Source organism: Chrysoperla carnea, chromosome 1 (assembly GCF_905475395.1).
Source record: "Chrysoperla carnea chromosome 1, inChrCarn1.1, whole genome shotgun sequence".
Lineage (NCBI taxonomy): Eukaryota > Metazoa > Arthropoda > Insecta > Neuroptera > Chrysopidae > Chrysoperla > Chrysoperla carnea.
In genome coordinates this window covers 116,482,485-116,499,546 of record NC_058337.1, presented here as the reverse complement: position 1 = coordinate 116,499,546, position 17,062 = coordinate 116,482,485, and the positions used below count along the sequence as shown (strand labels likewise).

At 31.0% G+C, this 17,062-nt stretch overlaps 2 protein-coding genes and 1 non-coding gene across 3 annotated transcripts in view; 2 read left to right on the top strand and 1 right to left on the bottom strand.

The window, feature by feature from the left end:
- Nucleotides 1–17,062, top strand: part of LOC123305582 (putative uncharacterized protein DDB_G0282133) — a 99,705-nt gene that overhangs the window by 43,519 nt on the left and 39,124 nt on the right. Inside the window, exons 2-3 of the mRNA XM_044887354.1 lie at nucleotides 1,164–1,800; nucleotides 7,673–9,292. Of these exons, the coding sequence (XP_044743289.1) occupies nucleotides 1,164–1,800; nucleotides 7,673–9,292 (2,257 nt within the window). The remainder of the gene's footprint in view (nucleotides 1–1,163; nucleotides 1,801–7,672; nucleotides 9,293–17,062) is intronic.
- On the top strand, nucleotides 9,447–9,519 carry Trnak-uuu. The gene has a single exon. It is a non-coding gene; the product is annotated as a tRNA-Lys (tRNA).
- Nucleotides 14,232–16,849, bottom strand: LOC123305584 (phenoloxidase 1-like). Its single transcript, XM_044887356.1, has 6 exons — nucleotides 16,798–16,849; nucleotides 16,190–16,728; nucleotides 15,669–16,124; nucleotides 15,125–15,612; nucleotides 14,918–15,063; nucleotides 14,232–14,852 (listed from the first exon to the last, which is right to left on the bottom strand). Exons 2-6 carry the CDS (start codon nucleotides 16,718–16,720, stop codon nucleotides 14,404–14,406), a joined length of 2,070 nt encoding a protein of 689 aa, XP_044743291.1. The 5' UTR covers nucleotides 16,721–16,728; nucleotides 16,798–16,849; the 3' UTR covers nucleotides 14,232–14,403.

Genomic DNA, 17,062 nt, shown 5'->3' with positions numbered 1-17,062 from the left:
TAATCTAAACATATGTTTGTTTGTTGGTGTTGTAAACAGACAATATTATATTCTGTTGACAATATTATGATGATGATGAACGCACCCCTTACTAACTTACTTATTTACTAACTTGCTATCTATGTGTGTAGTCTGTATAGCGTATAACAACTATACATCTCTGTTTATTACATTTGTTTCAATTATACCCATCTAATTAGGTTAATGGATACTTCCTCTTTACTGTTTATTACATCTATATGGGTAGCATAGCATTTTATATAGACACACAAATGAAATAAAATTTTTTGTTAAGTGTGTGCTTATGTCTATGATGCTATCGCAAGTGATTCAAAAGAGCACAAATCCTTCCGAATGATGAATTTAAATCATTTCTGAGGTTTATTATTCAAATCACTAGGATAGTGATAGTTTGTGGGAGGCAAGAGGCTAGTATTAAATCGTACTATCTTGGCTTACTATCCGGGCTTGATTGAATGATTGAAGAGTAGTTTTTTGCATGACGAAAACAGACTTACCACCTTTTCGGCGACTTAAAAATAGAGTTAATATATCCATTACAATCCAATAGACGCTACAAGCCGAGTTGGGTTTGGCCTCTTCGACCACTCTCCTCCAGGTGACTAGGTCCTAAACAGCGAAACCACATCTAGTGACTCGCATCATCTTCAGGTCGTCGAGAACCTAGTCCAACCACCTAAGTCGAGTCCTTCCTCTTCTTCGTGTGGCGTACACATTGAGATACAACATTTTATTGGACATCGTTTCTTCCTCCAATCTTTGCACATGTCCGAATCATCTGAGCCCTGTGATTAAATGAACTTCGCAATATCTTCGCCCTTCAGGATCTCCTGGATTTACCACCATAAATCCTTCTTATGATTTTTTGTTCAAATCTTCTTATTTTCTCCTATAATTAATATATAATACTATTTACAAAGTTTCAGCTCAAGCTTTAATTCTTGTCAAGTCGAATTTTTCGATTTTTGCAAAGAGATCTCTTGGAGGATCCGTACCATTACTACAACTAACATGTTGTTCTCATATATTTCATTACACAAAACTTTCTATTTTCTAAAAATTTATCAAAATTATATTATCTTTCGAAGCATAACACGTATTAAAACTTAAATTTTCATATAATTTTATTCTTATTGTTTCAGGCAAGCAACAAAATGCGTTTGAAAGACGGTGTTGGACCGTTAATAACAATTAATAACGGTAACAACATCAACAATCATCATTTAAATCATCAAATCAATTCAAATACAACAAACAACACTACAACAAATTTTACAAATCAATTACGTCATCAACAAAATTTAAATGAACAAATCCAAACAATATTAAAAAATACAAACGATACATTAGATGCGGTTGTGAATAACACGCAATGGTCATATACCGACATTTGTACAAACAATACACAATTAATACAACAACAGCAACAACAGCAATTAGAAGCAAACAATCGAAAGATATTAACGACAGTAGCAAACAATCGAAATCATCAACAACAACAACAACAACAACAGAATTACAACAGAAAAGATTTATTACAAAATTACAACAACAATCTGGCGTCGTCCAACGAAGAAGAGACAACAACAACAATATTAAATCATTTACAGCAGCAACAGCAACAACAACGGAACAATATAACGACTACGTGTCCAACGGTGGTGCTGGGAGGCGACTCGAATCATTCTGGTACAATACGACCGCCTCGGAGAAATATAACGTCATCTTCGTTATGTTCGGCGGAATCATCACCAGATGATAGCTTATTAGAATATGAAGGTACGTGTAAATTATTATTTTTAATTTAATTTTACTCCCCCCCCCCCTTATATTTTCTTGAAGTATTAAAGATTAACGTCAAAATTTTACAAATTTTCAAAGGTTGATACTCACTCAATGTGGCATCGACTGCAGCGCCACGGAGCAGGCTATTTGACTTACTCGTTAAATTTTTACTTGACATAATGTCACATAATCTAGCATCAATCATAGCAATAATGATTTTCTGGATCAAATTGTTTCGTAGTCCCTACCTGTGGTGCTGCCACAAACAGCTTTTGCTATAAATGATTGTTGACGTTGATTATCATTCACGAGACTAAATGGCATTTTAATTTAAGGAGCGTCTGGTTTTCTACAAAAAGCATTCATTGGAAGAATTCCAAAAAATAACCGTTGATGCCTTTATCGCTTTTGCTTCTGAGAATATTGCAGGCTATGTATAAAGTAGTATAACTGGTGAGAATTTTGAGGAACCATCTCTTGATAAGATAGGACAAGCCCCTAATCCATGCAGATATCACTAATTAAGACAATATATTTCATATTGTCAAATATTTTTCCTATTTTGCATACCATACTTTACCATTGTGGCAATTCTCAGAAACGCTGCGTTTTCGAAGTTGACGCCTCTAAACATGTTAATTTAACCGTGTATTAATTATGTATGATAACATACTTCTCACTTGTAAATAAAAGATCACCTAGTCCGAAAAATTTTTTGCACCGCTTACCCAGTTCAAAGTTTATAGCATGTCGTTTTAACAGGGTTATAGTTACTGACTGCCACACATCTGTCCAACGTACATTTCTGAGAATCGTTATAATGGTAAAGTATATTAGACTCATCAAAACGATGCCACTGATGAAGTTTGGGACATATAATAATCACTAAATTATTAATAAAATGAAAATGACTGCAAATAATATGTTTCCAAGAATTGAAGTTATCAATGCAATATAATCAAAATCATCCACAACCTGTAGATTTGAATGACTTGATAATATTTTTCCTCGAAAGACAATATCGAAATAAAAAAACAAACAAATAGTATTTCATAGATATATTTTTTAATAAAACTGAAACGACAATAATAATCCATCAATGTCAACCAATCGTTTAATTTGGAACTAAACTTGGCCGTACATCTATTATTATCGACGCCCATATCACATGTGTCAATATTCCTTTAATAAATTGATTCATAGCACCAAAGCGTGCGACTTATCTAATAATACATTTTTCACTAGATTTGTATTTTCAAATATCTTTGTATTTGTTCTAACAGGAATAGATATTCGAAGGACATTTAATTCTTTTTTACTCAAATGAGGTTTAAACTTGGGACACATAAGAGCTGCAAGTATTCAATTTAGTAAAAATTAGTGTAATAAAAATGTAGAAACGTTTAGAATAACGATTTGAGACATTGGGCACCTCTTTTAGGGTACAATAAGGCTACTTTCTTTTTAAAACAAATGTTCGAAGTCCATTTACACTTCCATATCACAAACAATAACAAAGTGTTAATTTTTGTGGATATAAGCATGACCATTTAATGCTATTCTAAACTCCAAAGCGTCATTTTTGTTCATTCACGAAGCCATTTAACCAAAAATGAGCTTCATTGATTTTTTTTTGAAATAACGGATCTGCTTGAACACGAGAATTATCGCATATGAAACTAAAAATCCCACGATAAACCCGCAAATCATTATTAACATCAACAAAACTTGACAGAAGTGAAAACAAACAATTGACCGAGTTAATTGTTGAAGTACCATGTAGAAACAGTGATAATTACGTTTGTTTTTTTACGTAATGTAAGTAATGAAAGATTGATTGACACACTTTAACACACAAAGTATCTTTCTTCTCACTTCCTTTGTGAATATAGTATATGATTTGCTATAACAAACAAACACATACATAATATATGTAGCGTATAAGTTTAAAAAATATAAAATAGGTACCTGTATACATACTATAATAATGTTTTTAACATAATTTGCTCCCTCACAGGTAAACAGTAATGTTTACGAAGACGCAATTGACCTATGTTGCTCATTTACGAACTCGACCACACTTTTTATGTTATGAACACGATATAAAAATTTCAGCTTCATATCTCTTTTCGTTTATAAGTTATCGTGTCCACAGACAGACGGACGGACAACCGAAAATGGACTAGTTAGGTGATTTTATGAACACCTATGGTAACAACTTGGGATTAAACTTAGTATACCTTGATATATTTCATATATACATGGTATAAAAATCGTATTGATATCTTATACTGTTCTGTTTTTATTCCAATTTAAAAGTGTCTAACATCGTATCTAATCATCAATTATAATATTTTATTATTCGTAAATTATTTGATTTAATAAAAATTATTCAATAAAAAAGTATCTCTAGACACATCACATAAAATCTATTAATGGGATTTATATTTATTTAAGACCTTAATAATAATTGAATCATTTAATAATAAGATTATAATAATAATAATAATAATAATAATAATAACCTGATTGTACCTAATAATATTTGATATTAGGTATAAAATATAATATCTATAATAACTAAACTATTTAATAGACGATATATTATTCATTACCACCATAAATTTTATATCATATTCACATGCAATATTTAACTCTAATCAAATTATGTGTATCAAGTAAATGTTTTCTTTTTACTAATATTTATAATTATCACACTTTGATTTCCATTTAACATTAACTGATATTAAATTTACTTTATGTAGCGTTTTCCATGGTGCCCGGCATAATGAGACGACTATTTATTTGAATAGAGAACTTGCATTAATTTTTTTTTGTCACAAATTCTTACATAAATGAAACAAACGTAATTTTTTTTTTTTAAATTCCATTATTTTATTAATTATTAATAAAAAATAATTATATTTTTGAATCAATAAATCGGTAGGGACGCATTTACACCCGTCGAGACTGTGAGCCAATCGGAATCACGCTGAATTCACATTTTTGAATTCGTTTCTATGGAAACGTAAAATTACGTTATAATAAAGTAAAAGCAGTTGCGAGACAAACCATTTATCATTCTGCATGTTATTTTATTATCATTTCTCCGTGCAGTGACGTTGCTAAAACGATGTGTTGAGGTCACAGACGTTTGAATTTATAGTTTAGAAAAACCATTTTCAATTGTAAAATTACACGAAATATCAAAGTAAAAAAAAATTTTCGAAAAAAATTAAAATTAAAAAATATGCAACTTCTTTATTGCCGGTAATTTTTAAAGTTCAAATCTTTGTCTATCTAAAAATATTTTCGATAGTTGCTACCAATGTGGTATATATGAAACCTTGACAACAGCCCGGGTAGCTAGGTTGGTAGAGCATTGGACTTTTAATCCAAGGGTCCAGGGTTCAAGTCCCTGCTCGGGCGGAACATCATTTTTTTACTAAAAATGAAGATATAAAATACAGTCAAATTGGGTATAAAGACGAATCGCCTGTGAATGCATCAGCTATAACAACATCGGTAAAGGCATATCGGCTAATACGACTAACGCAGGTACACTCACTGTCAAAAAAAGTGCCACAGTTAAAACATTCTAAGCGTACTCATCATATGTTATGTTATAATAGTAACACTTAGAATGTTTTAAAACGAGCATTTTTTGTGACATTGAGTATACATACTTTTCAGTTAAACAAAATAACTTCATAATACTACTATTTTTAACCATAAGTAATTTATTTAAGCCTTATTAACTTTATTTTTGATGTACTGTTCATCCGGTTACCGATAAGCCAATTTGGTACCCCAAAAAATACAAAAATAAAAATAATGATGGTTAAACTTTTCTAGCCAATTAATTGTAGAGAACTTTACTTTGTAGCATTTTGAAAATGTCTAATATGAGACGAAGTATGTCATGTTTAAAATTATTAAAATGTTAAAATAAAATACAAGTGGTCTAAGCAAAGAAAATTGGAAGTTTTTTCTTCAAATCCTAAAGTTTCTAACCAAGTTGACTTAGCAACCTATTTTTGCTTGAAGAAGCAGATTAAAAGTTAGAATTTCACTTGAAAATTTTCCAGTTAATTCATAAGCCAAGTTTCTAGCCCACTCTTGCATTTTAAATTAACCCTTCCTTTATTTGTAAAAATACACTCCCGAAAATGTAAAAAATACACTCCCGAGAAAACATTTTTAATTTCTATTATTGCAATATAGACAGTTATAATTGTTTAAGTACCACTGATATATATTAAAAACATTTTTTTCTTCATTCCCTACATTTAATGATGTATATTATGAGATCATTATATTATTGTTACTCTCCTGTTAATAGGTCATTCTTTAAAATTTATGTCTCATTTTATTTCGTTTAGTCATTAAATAAATAACTAACTGCAATATTGTTAAATTTGTTAAGTGTTTATGGAATTATTTGAATTCCTTTTACGTTATTAATATACTTTTTTTTTAAAGAATTTATTTGATTGTTAAGAATATTTATCGGCATCTCGAAAGGTATTTTAATTTGAATTTATTTATTGTTGAAATCTATTTTGAAAGTTTATTGAATTATTTGTGGTATTTTTACTGTCAAACGTTGCTTTTGTTAGAACGTAGAATTGGGCCCTAAGTTAGTTTATTTTACTAAGCGAACGATTTTCACACTCACAATCTTAGAGCATATAATTTAAATAGATAAGCCCAGTGTATACCAAGTATGTATATTTTGGCGTCACAGAGTAGATTAACAAAAATGAAAATACAATATTCAAACAGCTGACAGAGAAAACACCATTTTGGAGGCCTGGTATTCAATGCGCATGATAGTATGACCGGAATCAGCTGCTTCAATGATGTGTTTATATTTCACATTCACATATGTCCTTAAAATAAATAAATAAAATTTTATTTTGTTTTAACGTTCAAACGAGTAATATTGTTAAATAATTTTGTTTAAATTGTATGAAAAAAATTTTTTTTAATGGTAAAATGGTAATTTGTTCAAAATATACTGTTTTAACTTTATTTAAAAGTGGTATAATCTTATTTTAAATACGCGCCAGGATATTATTTTATATATTAAGACATGCGTATTATGACCAGGTCTCGGCATTTATTATCCTTGTCAATCTACTTTGAGACGTGGTTCTCACTCTGTTGACAATTCCAGTAGTGAATTTTCAAAGCTCACAATATCCCATGTCTTTAAGAAAAAAAATATAACGATATATGTGGGGTGCTGGATTCCTGGAGATCGCTCAGTATCTATTTTGAAAGTTTCTTGAATTATTTATGGTATTCTGTCTGTCAAACGTTGCTTTCGGTAAAACTGGGCCCTCAATTAGTTTATACTGTACTGAGAAATTTTCAGACTCAATATATCCCATATCTTTGGCTGGCTAGCTGGAGATTGCTCATTTCGGCGAAACGCAGCGTATGCCTGCCCACAAAATATTTCCAAAACTGATTTCAATTATTCCTAAAAAACAAAAATTTTAAGTATTGTCGATTTCATATTTTAATTTCTGAAGGTTTTAAAATTTTACGTTAAAAACCACAAGGAAAATTTTTACCAAAAATATTTCTCTTTCATAAATCTTCAGTTTTGTTGCGTTTCTTGATAATATACTACCATGACAATCAGAGCTATGCAATCAAAAAATGTGGCTGGAGCATTACGTCTTTTAAGTCTTCGACACTATTCCCGATTTCACTGAAGAATTTTGAAATCCTCGATTAAAAATTATTGCGAAATTTAATTAAAAATTAGTTCCAAAATTCCCAAATCTGCAATTAATTATTTTTGAACATTCTAAATGATAATTGTTGATTAATATTCCGCTTTTTATTTTTCCAGAACCCCAACAAAGTTGCTCATCAGTGGATACATCCCCACAAGGTGACGAAGAAGACCGTGGTTTTGAATTATCCGATTCAGAATCATTATCCGATGATGGTAATTTAAGTGGGGGTCTCGATGAAACACATCATCATCATTGTCATCGACGTGGTATTGTGAATCCAAATTATCCAGGATTTCAACATTTAGCACACACCTTAGAATATTCAATTAAAACAACACACACATCAGACACGGATTTCACCGATGATGATCTAGACTTAGATCAATCATTATCACCACAACCACCCACATCATTAATATTAAATAATATTAATAATAATACAAATAATAATAATAACAATAATAATAATAATGAAGAAGTGGTAGGTGGTGGTGGAGATAGTGGAGTGAGTATTGTTGATGAAGGTGAAGAATTTAAAATCGATAGTGTTAATCGTTTGGATAGTGTTGAAAATATATCGAAAGTATTTTATGATAAACCTAAATTTAATTTACCATTAGAGGAGAGTGACGTCACTGAAGCTGCAACAACAGAAGTATTAAACATTATAAATGTTGAAGAACATGAAAATAATAGCGCATGTGCTTTAATTATCGATACTCAAACTGGATTAAATATTAAAAATGATGATTTAAGTTTAAAAGAAACAAATACAACAGTAATTGATGAATGCGCATGTGCAGATCCTATAGAGACATCTATTGTTAAGGAAGAATTTCAAAGTGACAAACAAGTGAACGTCGATGACATTCAAGCGCAGTTAAAGGAAACAGATGAAGTGACAATCAAAAGTAATGAAAATACTTGCGCACCCGCAAGCGTGATAGTAAAAGATGATATATCCATATCTCAAAGTATCTCAATTGATGATATAATTGGTGATTTTGGTAAGGAGTTAGAACAAGAATTAGATCGCCGAATTGAATTGAATCAAATTGAAAAAGCGATTGTAAAATTAGCGATTTCACCCGATAAGGATAAAGAACCAGCTGCATTTAAATATAATATTGAACCGAATGTAAATGAACCGTTTAAAACGGTAAGTAAAGACGAATTAATTAAACCGACTGAAATAAAACGTGTTGATAAAATGGATACAATGATTCATCAACATCAAACCGCCCCACCAATAATGGAGCATAAAATAAATATTTTAACACCGCTAATGTTTCATCATCACTATCCGGAGACTATTAAATCAAAAATGGCCGATGCATTTTTATCAGATACACGAGATGATATTGTACCATTTGAAAAACCATCGTTAGACTCAAATCGACAAACGGAAAGTCAAAAAATTAAAAAAACTATTTATGTTGAACAACCGAAAATTTCTCCGGTAGAGAAATTTTGCAAAGAGGATTTAACGAAAAATGAAAAAGAGAAAGATGAATTAGAGGAAAATGTTGTGCCAAGGAAGAAAGAAAAAATGGAAATTAATCATCATGCTAGTGCATTGAATACTACAGTAGTGCGTCGTGAATTATCTGGAAGGAATCGAAGCGATTCGATTGTGAATCGACGATCTGCCCCAGCGTCTACTACCCAACGGTCATCGAACTCAAGCGGTGCTACTGGTGCCGATAAAAAACGTACATCACCCGATATTTTCGGTGAGTAATTTTAATCTTATTTATTATTTAATTTAATTAAAAATCAATAGATATAGTAATGTCTAGTATAAAACAGTATAAATTAAGAGAAAAAATTCAGTTTATATATGAAATCCGTTGTTTGGGTTCTAAATTTTATATTCATCCAATAACTGCCCGGGTAGCTCAGTCGGTAGAGCATTGGACTTTTAATCCAAGGGTCCAGGGTTCAAGTCCCTGCTCGGGCGATTTCTTTTAAAATTTTTTTTATGAATTAGACCATGAGATGTTATTTCTGCAAAATACCGAAAAATATTTTTATTGATAAAAAAGAACTTATTTAACTATCCTGCGATTTGTAAAAAACGACAATTCGAGATACTTTTGAGGTTACAATTGACATGCTGAGATTTATTCTTTTAGAGCTTAAGAACATCTGATACATCTATAAATTTTTACCTAGTTGCTTTTCCAAATGTCGAACGGAGCATACTGAAAAGTTATACGTTTGCTTAGAAAGGTTTTTGCAAAAAAATTCCAAAGTTTTCTGCTTCGTTAATGAAATGTCTCTACCGGAAAACAACCACTTAACCAGAATCACAAAAACAACAAAAACAAGACTTGATAGCACCAGCACGTGTAATGCGGGGTAAATTCTGACTGGTTGTCTGACGAGATTCCCCTATTAACAAAATGTGATATAAAAAAAGCTCGAATAATTATACAAAAGATATATAATAGGTTCATTTGGTAAAACTGCAATGAATATAACATGTAGGAGCTTTAAACTGATTTAAAAAAAAAAAATAATCAAGGATATTTAACCTATTTGAATAATTTAATAGCAGTCTCATAATATGAATGCAGTCACATCATTGTGTCCCAGAGGCCTATCATTTTAAAACAGTTTATTATATCCCTATAATATTCATATTATAACACAATACACATTATATAGGTACACGGTGTTTTTTGTTTAACTGCTCATAGGAAATATACAGTGTGTCGCATTTAAGATGATGGAGACACTCTCATATGTTTGTTATTTATAGAAATATCGATGCTCTAACCCATTCTGGTTAATATGTTATACTCACTCACTTACTAATTTTAGATGCCATATATGAATATATGAAAGTTTTCGCTGTTTTTTGGCACTTCGTACGATAAGAAACCGATAATGCTCAGACATTATGAGTTGCTGAAGTTTTTCTGAGATAAGCCAAGCGTTAAAAACTTTTTTGAGCAATCCTCTTTGAAATAAAAAACATGGTAAAAATTGTATAAGTTTGTGAAATTTAATAGCATGCATTTTCCACCGTGTGATAAATTGTGGCGTGTATTGTTTTTAAAATAGTGACTCATTAGCTTTAGACAAAAGGAACTTATTGAGCCAAAACATGAAACTTTAGGACACTCGATTTCGGTTAAAAAAGTATGAAGAAATGGGGAGAACTTATGCTGGAAATAAATATTTATATCTAGTTAATAAACAATTGGAAAATTTTGCAATAACTGTGTTTCCTAAATTCAATGACGGTAAAAACACCTTGTAGAATATGATATAATAGTTAGTAACACTGCATTGTTATTATATAGTATCGTACTGCTGTATATATGAATGTCAAAAGATTAGGCTGCTACAGCAATTCGCTCATAGAATGCCATTAATAGTTTATGAATTATAAATGAAACTTTTAAAAATTATCTACAATAACAATCTGCTATCACATTTATAATGGACATCAATTATTAATTTATTAATCATATTAAAAGTATGGATTTACCCTGGATTTACCTCTATACACATACATAACGACAACGTAGAGACTAGAGATATACCTACCGACTGGGGAAAATGTAAGCCCTCGGCTATAGTTACGAACTATCATTAAGATAGTTTGCTCTGAAACCCACAAAGAAAACAAATGTTATGTAAACTAAACATGAAATAGCAAACCTTTTTGAGCTGACTTATCATCCGTCAAATCCCTCTATAGGAAAGGAGCAAATGACCGCGACACGACTAGAGAAACTTTCCTGATTAATTTATATAATGAACAAATCTGAATTCTCCACTCCTTTAAGGAGCTACAATGCCACAAGCGGTAAATTTACCTTGAAATGCACTTACACTAGAGACTTAATCATATAATCAGTTATGATTATTGCGCCATATTTAGTCCATAATATCGTCATTATAATTCCAATAGATGGTGTGTCGAAATTTCAAGTTAATTTTTAATTGATTCTATTTTTCTATTCCATTTTTCGTTCCCCTTGAGTTTCCTCATTCATAATGAAATATAATGGACCTCTAATTGATCTAAGATATTTCTTTGGTACTTGTGACACGAGAAAATGCCTGAAGTAGAGTCAATAAAAAATATTTCAAATTTATCATAAGATCTTTTGAAATTACATTCACGTCATGTTTTGTATTTATTGCTATGCTTAGACTTTCAATAGAACTTCTTTAAAATCGAAGTACGGGATTAATTGGGTTAGGTCAACAATTATTTCATAACTTGAAAGTTTGAAGCTGTCTCTGATGTTAAGTGTCTAAGAAAAAACATATTGCCATACAGGCGAATTAATTTCGAGACGATTCCACCTGGAGATAAAGAACTTAATGGAAACTATAGGATATTTTAAGATTAAAATATTGTATCGAGAATCTGGATCCCAACCATTATTAAGACAGTGTCAATTAAGTTTGCTGTTAAAAAATGAAATGTTTTCAATTGCATTAAATATGGAGGTGTTGTGAGTTTTGTATTGAAATATTTCGAGAGATAAGTGATATAATCGTTTCTAACCCCCAACAAAAAGTATTTTAATAAATTATGTGTTATTATGATATATAAATGAAACATTTGAACTGTTAGTAAGCGGTATTTATTGTAAGCACGCAAAAATTTTACAAAAATGTTATACAGTTTGCCTAAAATTCTATCATAAAATCGTTGTTCAAGTACTTAAAATTCTAAAAACATGATTGGATGGTGAAATAGATTTTTCACCAATTTTCCCATTTCAATTTATTATTCTCTGATTCAAAAGGAAAGCCTTTTCAAATTCTTAAATACAGTTCAAATATTTTGGTTTTTCGTTTAAAAACTAGACTTAATCAAGATGAATATATCTACCTACCAGCACCTTGCCTCGCAATTGAAATATCGAATGATTATTAAAATACCACCTCAATTTTTCTTTCTTATGGATGTTGCTCCGCTTTTGAATTATATGCATGCAGTTTTGGATTATATGCATGGTAAGAATATATGAGCTTCTAGTAAAATGATCTGTACCAGAGTGGTCGAAAAACAATCTATTGGCAAAAATAGTTTTCATCCTTTTATTTATTAACCATTGTCCGATTTAATCTTCACTCGAACAACCTAGACTTAACTCTAATCGTTATCCTTTCAGTTAAAGTATAACCCGTAATCTGTAGGCCATTTTACAACATTAAAAAATGCACTCGTATATAATTCCCAAATAGAAATTGTTAAGAATTTTTGAAATGATTTTTATATCCAAAAAGTGTTAAAATTTATATATAAATATTGTAATAATTTAAAAATATTACATAATTTAAAGTATTTAAAAGAATTTCTTCGTTCCTAATATATAAACTCAATGTCAAAAATTATGACAATTTACATTAATTAATTTATTAATTATGGAATAAATTATATTATTTAAAAATTGTTTAATTAAATAATGTTATATTAAAAACAAACCTCACACCATAAAGTTACAAACGTATTTGAGTACGCAATAAAAAATGAAAGAAAATGGAGAAAATATCTTTAAACGTCCACTAAATCAGGTATAGAGATTGTAAAATTCCTATAAACCCAATATTTCAATTGAAAAATGGTTCATGGAGTATTGGCCGGGTATGGGCCAACCTTTTTTTCGGTATCACCACGGGGTTTATGGTCTAAATGAGTCCCACCCCAGGACGACCACGCTCTCCTAACCTAACTTAGTACAATAAAAGCTTCTTCCTTAAAAAGTATTTTCTATTAAAAAATTTTTCATATCAAATAAAATTGGAAATACTTACTTGCTGGCAATGGCAGTTAAAAGTGATCGTTTTAAATTCATCACATTTCTTTTATTATTCCTTAAGGAACATATTATCTCAATTTCTATCATAACAGCATGTATGCTATATGTAGAACCATTGAGGTCATATTGTTACAAATTTAATTTCCTTATTTCTTGTATATTTCTTGATACAAAACATTTAATATTCCTTAAGGATCACACAGAATTTTATCTCTAAACTAAAATGTTATTCTGCAGGGTGTTTCCTAAGTAAGTACAAAAAAATTTACTATCATATTTTTGAGCCAATTTTATGAAAAAAGTTCATATAAACATATGTCCGCAAACGCTTCCTTTCCAAAATACAGGATGGTACATTTTTTAAAAGAAAATATTTTGTCATTTTATACATTTTTGTAAACTATTTTAAACATTTGGAGGCGTTTTTCGACTAAAACTTTGTATTTCTTTCCATGCGTGACTCTACATTGTCTACTCATATCTTTAAGCGTTTGCCGACATTTTGCAAAATTGGCTCATTAGTATTATTTTTAATTTTTTGTTCTTACTAAAACCACTCCTTGTATCAAATCAGATCATTTAAATATATATTCCGATTATATAGAGGCTACGTCAACTGCACGAATTTCCTCTGAATAAACTAACTGATGCTCTTGTGTATCTGTTAAGATATTGATTGCATTCTTTATTATCAACTCAATAAAAACACAAACATGTTATCATATCCTTAAAACTGTTTTATCATATAACAGCTTTTACCCCATTATACCAGCTTCAAAAAAAGTTTTTTGTGATTTTTTCATTATTCTAATTTTGTTAAAACGAGTATTTTAAAAACTGAAACTCGTAAAGGAATTTAAAAAAAAAAAAATAAATTAAATTAAATGAAAAAATAAATTGTATTTTGCATCTTTGAATAAAATATATAAGAGTAATGAAGTCTTAATCATCTTCTTAGTAATATTGATAATAATAATATAATATAAAATTAAGCGATATCCACATACAGAGCGAGGTCGTCATTGTTTTTCCAGTAAAAAATTGCAAACCGATTATCGAGATCCACGAATCACTGTACGATCAGTAAATCGTATGTTCACATTTTGTATGGCCATGTTTGGTGTAAGGAATTCTCGTAATGTATTAACACCATTTCTAGGCTCACGATCAAATGGATAACCCATAGAACGACGATCTGGGTATAGTCGATCCTTGATTCCACAATAACTTGACGAATCTGAACACGGACCAGATAAATCTTGTTCAACCAAATCGTCAGCAATGTTTGAAATCATAACGAATAATGTGCATGGGTAACCTTCTGGTGTACCCTTTGGAATCAACATATGTTGTGGCCATCCACAACCACAATAGTTAAATTGTTCCAATTCATCACCACCTGGTGGACGATTCAAGTCCAAATTACGGAATGTACGTTCAAATGGAATTGTGACTGATGATTCAGTCGATTTTCGCACAATTTCATTACTTCCTGGATCCACTATATATAATTAAAATACAAATGTAGCAAAATTTACTATGAATCTAATAGTTATTAAAACTTACATGTGACAATAAATCTATCTAGTTCGATGAAGAATTTACGATGATCCGTGAATGGAATTGGAATTCCACGTTCATCATTGTTGGGTGCCAAATATATTCGACAAGTACCACGAATTTGATTTCCAGAAGAGTTGTTTGCTCGGATGCTTTAAAATTCGAATTAAAATTTAGAAATATGAACGTTTTCATTAACAAATGAAACCTCACCGATAACTGAAGACAGAATGTTGAAGATGAGTGAATCTAACTCGAACTGGTCCACGTGGACTGAAATCCATACCACGAGACAAATCAAGATCACTTTGTTGCCAAAATGTTTGTAAGGTATTGCTTGGCCCCCCAGCTACTTCGATATTAACACCAGTAAGTCTAACTGGTTGATATTCCAATTGTTGAACTGTGTATCTTGGAATTGTGGACTTATATTTATGGAAAATGTCGTCAATAAACGCATGCCAACGGTAAAATATTGGATCGCGCATATTAATTGCAGTATCACCCATAGGTGCAAAATTTTCCAAATATCTGTGGTCCGGATCATGAACATACGCAATAAATATATGACCCATGTTGTGTAAATTTCCATAGTATGCCATATTCGGTGCCAAACTGCTCGCTTCGAGCATGTTACCAAGCATATCAATACCTTCATCAAATCCATTTTGGACGCGCAGTTCTTGTTGACTACCGTCGGGCTGAAATAAAATTTATAATTAAACGTTAATTAAAGTAAGCATTAATTGACATTTACCATTCGAACAAAACCGGAATTAATTGCTTCATGAATCCGATCAGTCCAACGAGTCATATCATCTAAATCTTGTTTCAATCGATTGGCGGGACGATTTAAATCCTTGCACACCATATGCGCACTTCGTGCTGGCCATGCTCGACTTGATACTAAACTGTCCAATTTTGAAAAATATGCTTCCTCCATTGGTTCTTTTAAATTTACTAAACGTTTAACACGTGGTAATTTATTACAAAATCGTTCAACATTATATCTAGCAATGATTTGTTGATGCATGTAATAGAAAAGTTCACCACGTCTGTCTTTTGCCACAATTTCACGTCGTCCTTCAAATGGATACACCAAATGCCAATGCCAGTGGTGTAAATTAATACCCAAATCTTCTCGGAAATAAGCTATTCGATTTTCTGGTTCTAGATCACTGGCTGAGTAATCACGCGGAAGTTCAATTGGCTCCTGTAATATGATAGTTGAAACTAGTTAACATTTCATAAGTATGTCTTTTTGTACAGATAACTTACCCGTGATCCATCTGGGACAATGGCTGCCTCTTCTCGCGCTTTTCCAAATATTGTACTATCAACAAATTTTTCTGGAAATGATTCTGCAAAATTTGGAATATCCGTTCCTTGGGTATCAGGGCGATGTAACATGGCAACGCTCAAAGCATAATTAAACAAGAAAGGATTGATTCGATCGCGAACATAGCAACATAATGATGTCAAATCCCCAACACTTCTCATACCCATCATTATGTTAATTAATTGTGCAGCTAATTCGCGATGGAACGGTATAAATAATGAGAAAGGTTCACGTCGTCCAAGTTGTTCAATTTGTCGAGTATTTGGTAAACTTATTTTTTTCACAGTAATTTGGTTGTCAGCCTCTTCACCAAAACGACTTTGTAAAGATGGCCCAAGTGGTTGATAACGGTCAGCCAAATAGTTTCCGGGTACTTTGAAGGCTGTATTTTTTTCACCTCTTGGTACAAACATCGGCTCGGTAGGTCGTTCGAAGAATAACTTCAAATTTTCTACTTCTTGTTTACTCATTTTGAAAACTAGGAGAACGATTTAATTCTTTTGAAAAATTCAATTTAATTATAGTTTATATTTAAAAAATAACTTACTTGATTTTTTATGGACTGTTAATTCACAGAAAAGACTTCTTCGCTGGTAATCACAAGAACTACTAATAATTTACTTATTTTCGCGTACCTATTTATACTGAAAATCCAAGAGCGAAATATAAATTGCAAATAGTTCAATACCGTATTCAGTTGTAGACCAGCAGGTGCTAACAAAAATTTTGTATTCCTCAGTCCACGTATACCCTTTAGGATATTTATTATTTAGGTAGTTTTGTTTAATAACTGTTTTCTATTAAGGCGTAAA

What these genes read in the sequence shown, in the direction of transcription:
- LOC123305584 (XM_044887356.1), bottom strand. Translation starts at nt 16,720, where the DNA reads ATGAGTAAACAAGAAGTAGAAAATTTGAAGTTATTCTTCGAACGACCT. An exon ending in ATTCCGGTTTTGTTCGAATG is followed by an intron (nt 15,613 to 15,668) that starts GTAAATGTCAAT and finishes ATTTTATTTCAG; the next exon opens with CCCGACGGTAGTCAACAAGA. An exon ending in CATTCTGTCTTCAGTTATCG is followed by an intron (nt 15,064 to 15,124) that starts GTGAGGTTTCAT and finishes CGAATTTTAAAG; the next exon opens with CATCCGAGCAAACAACTCTT.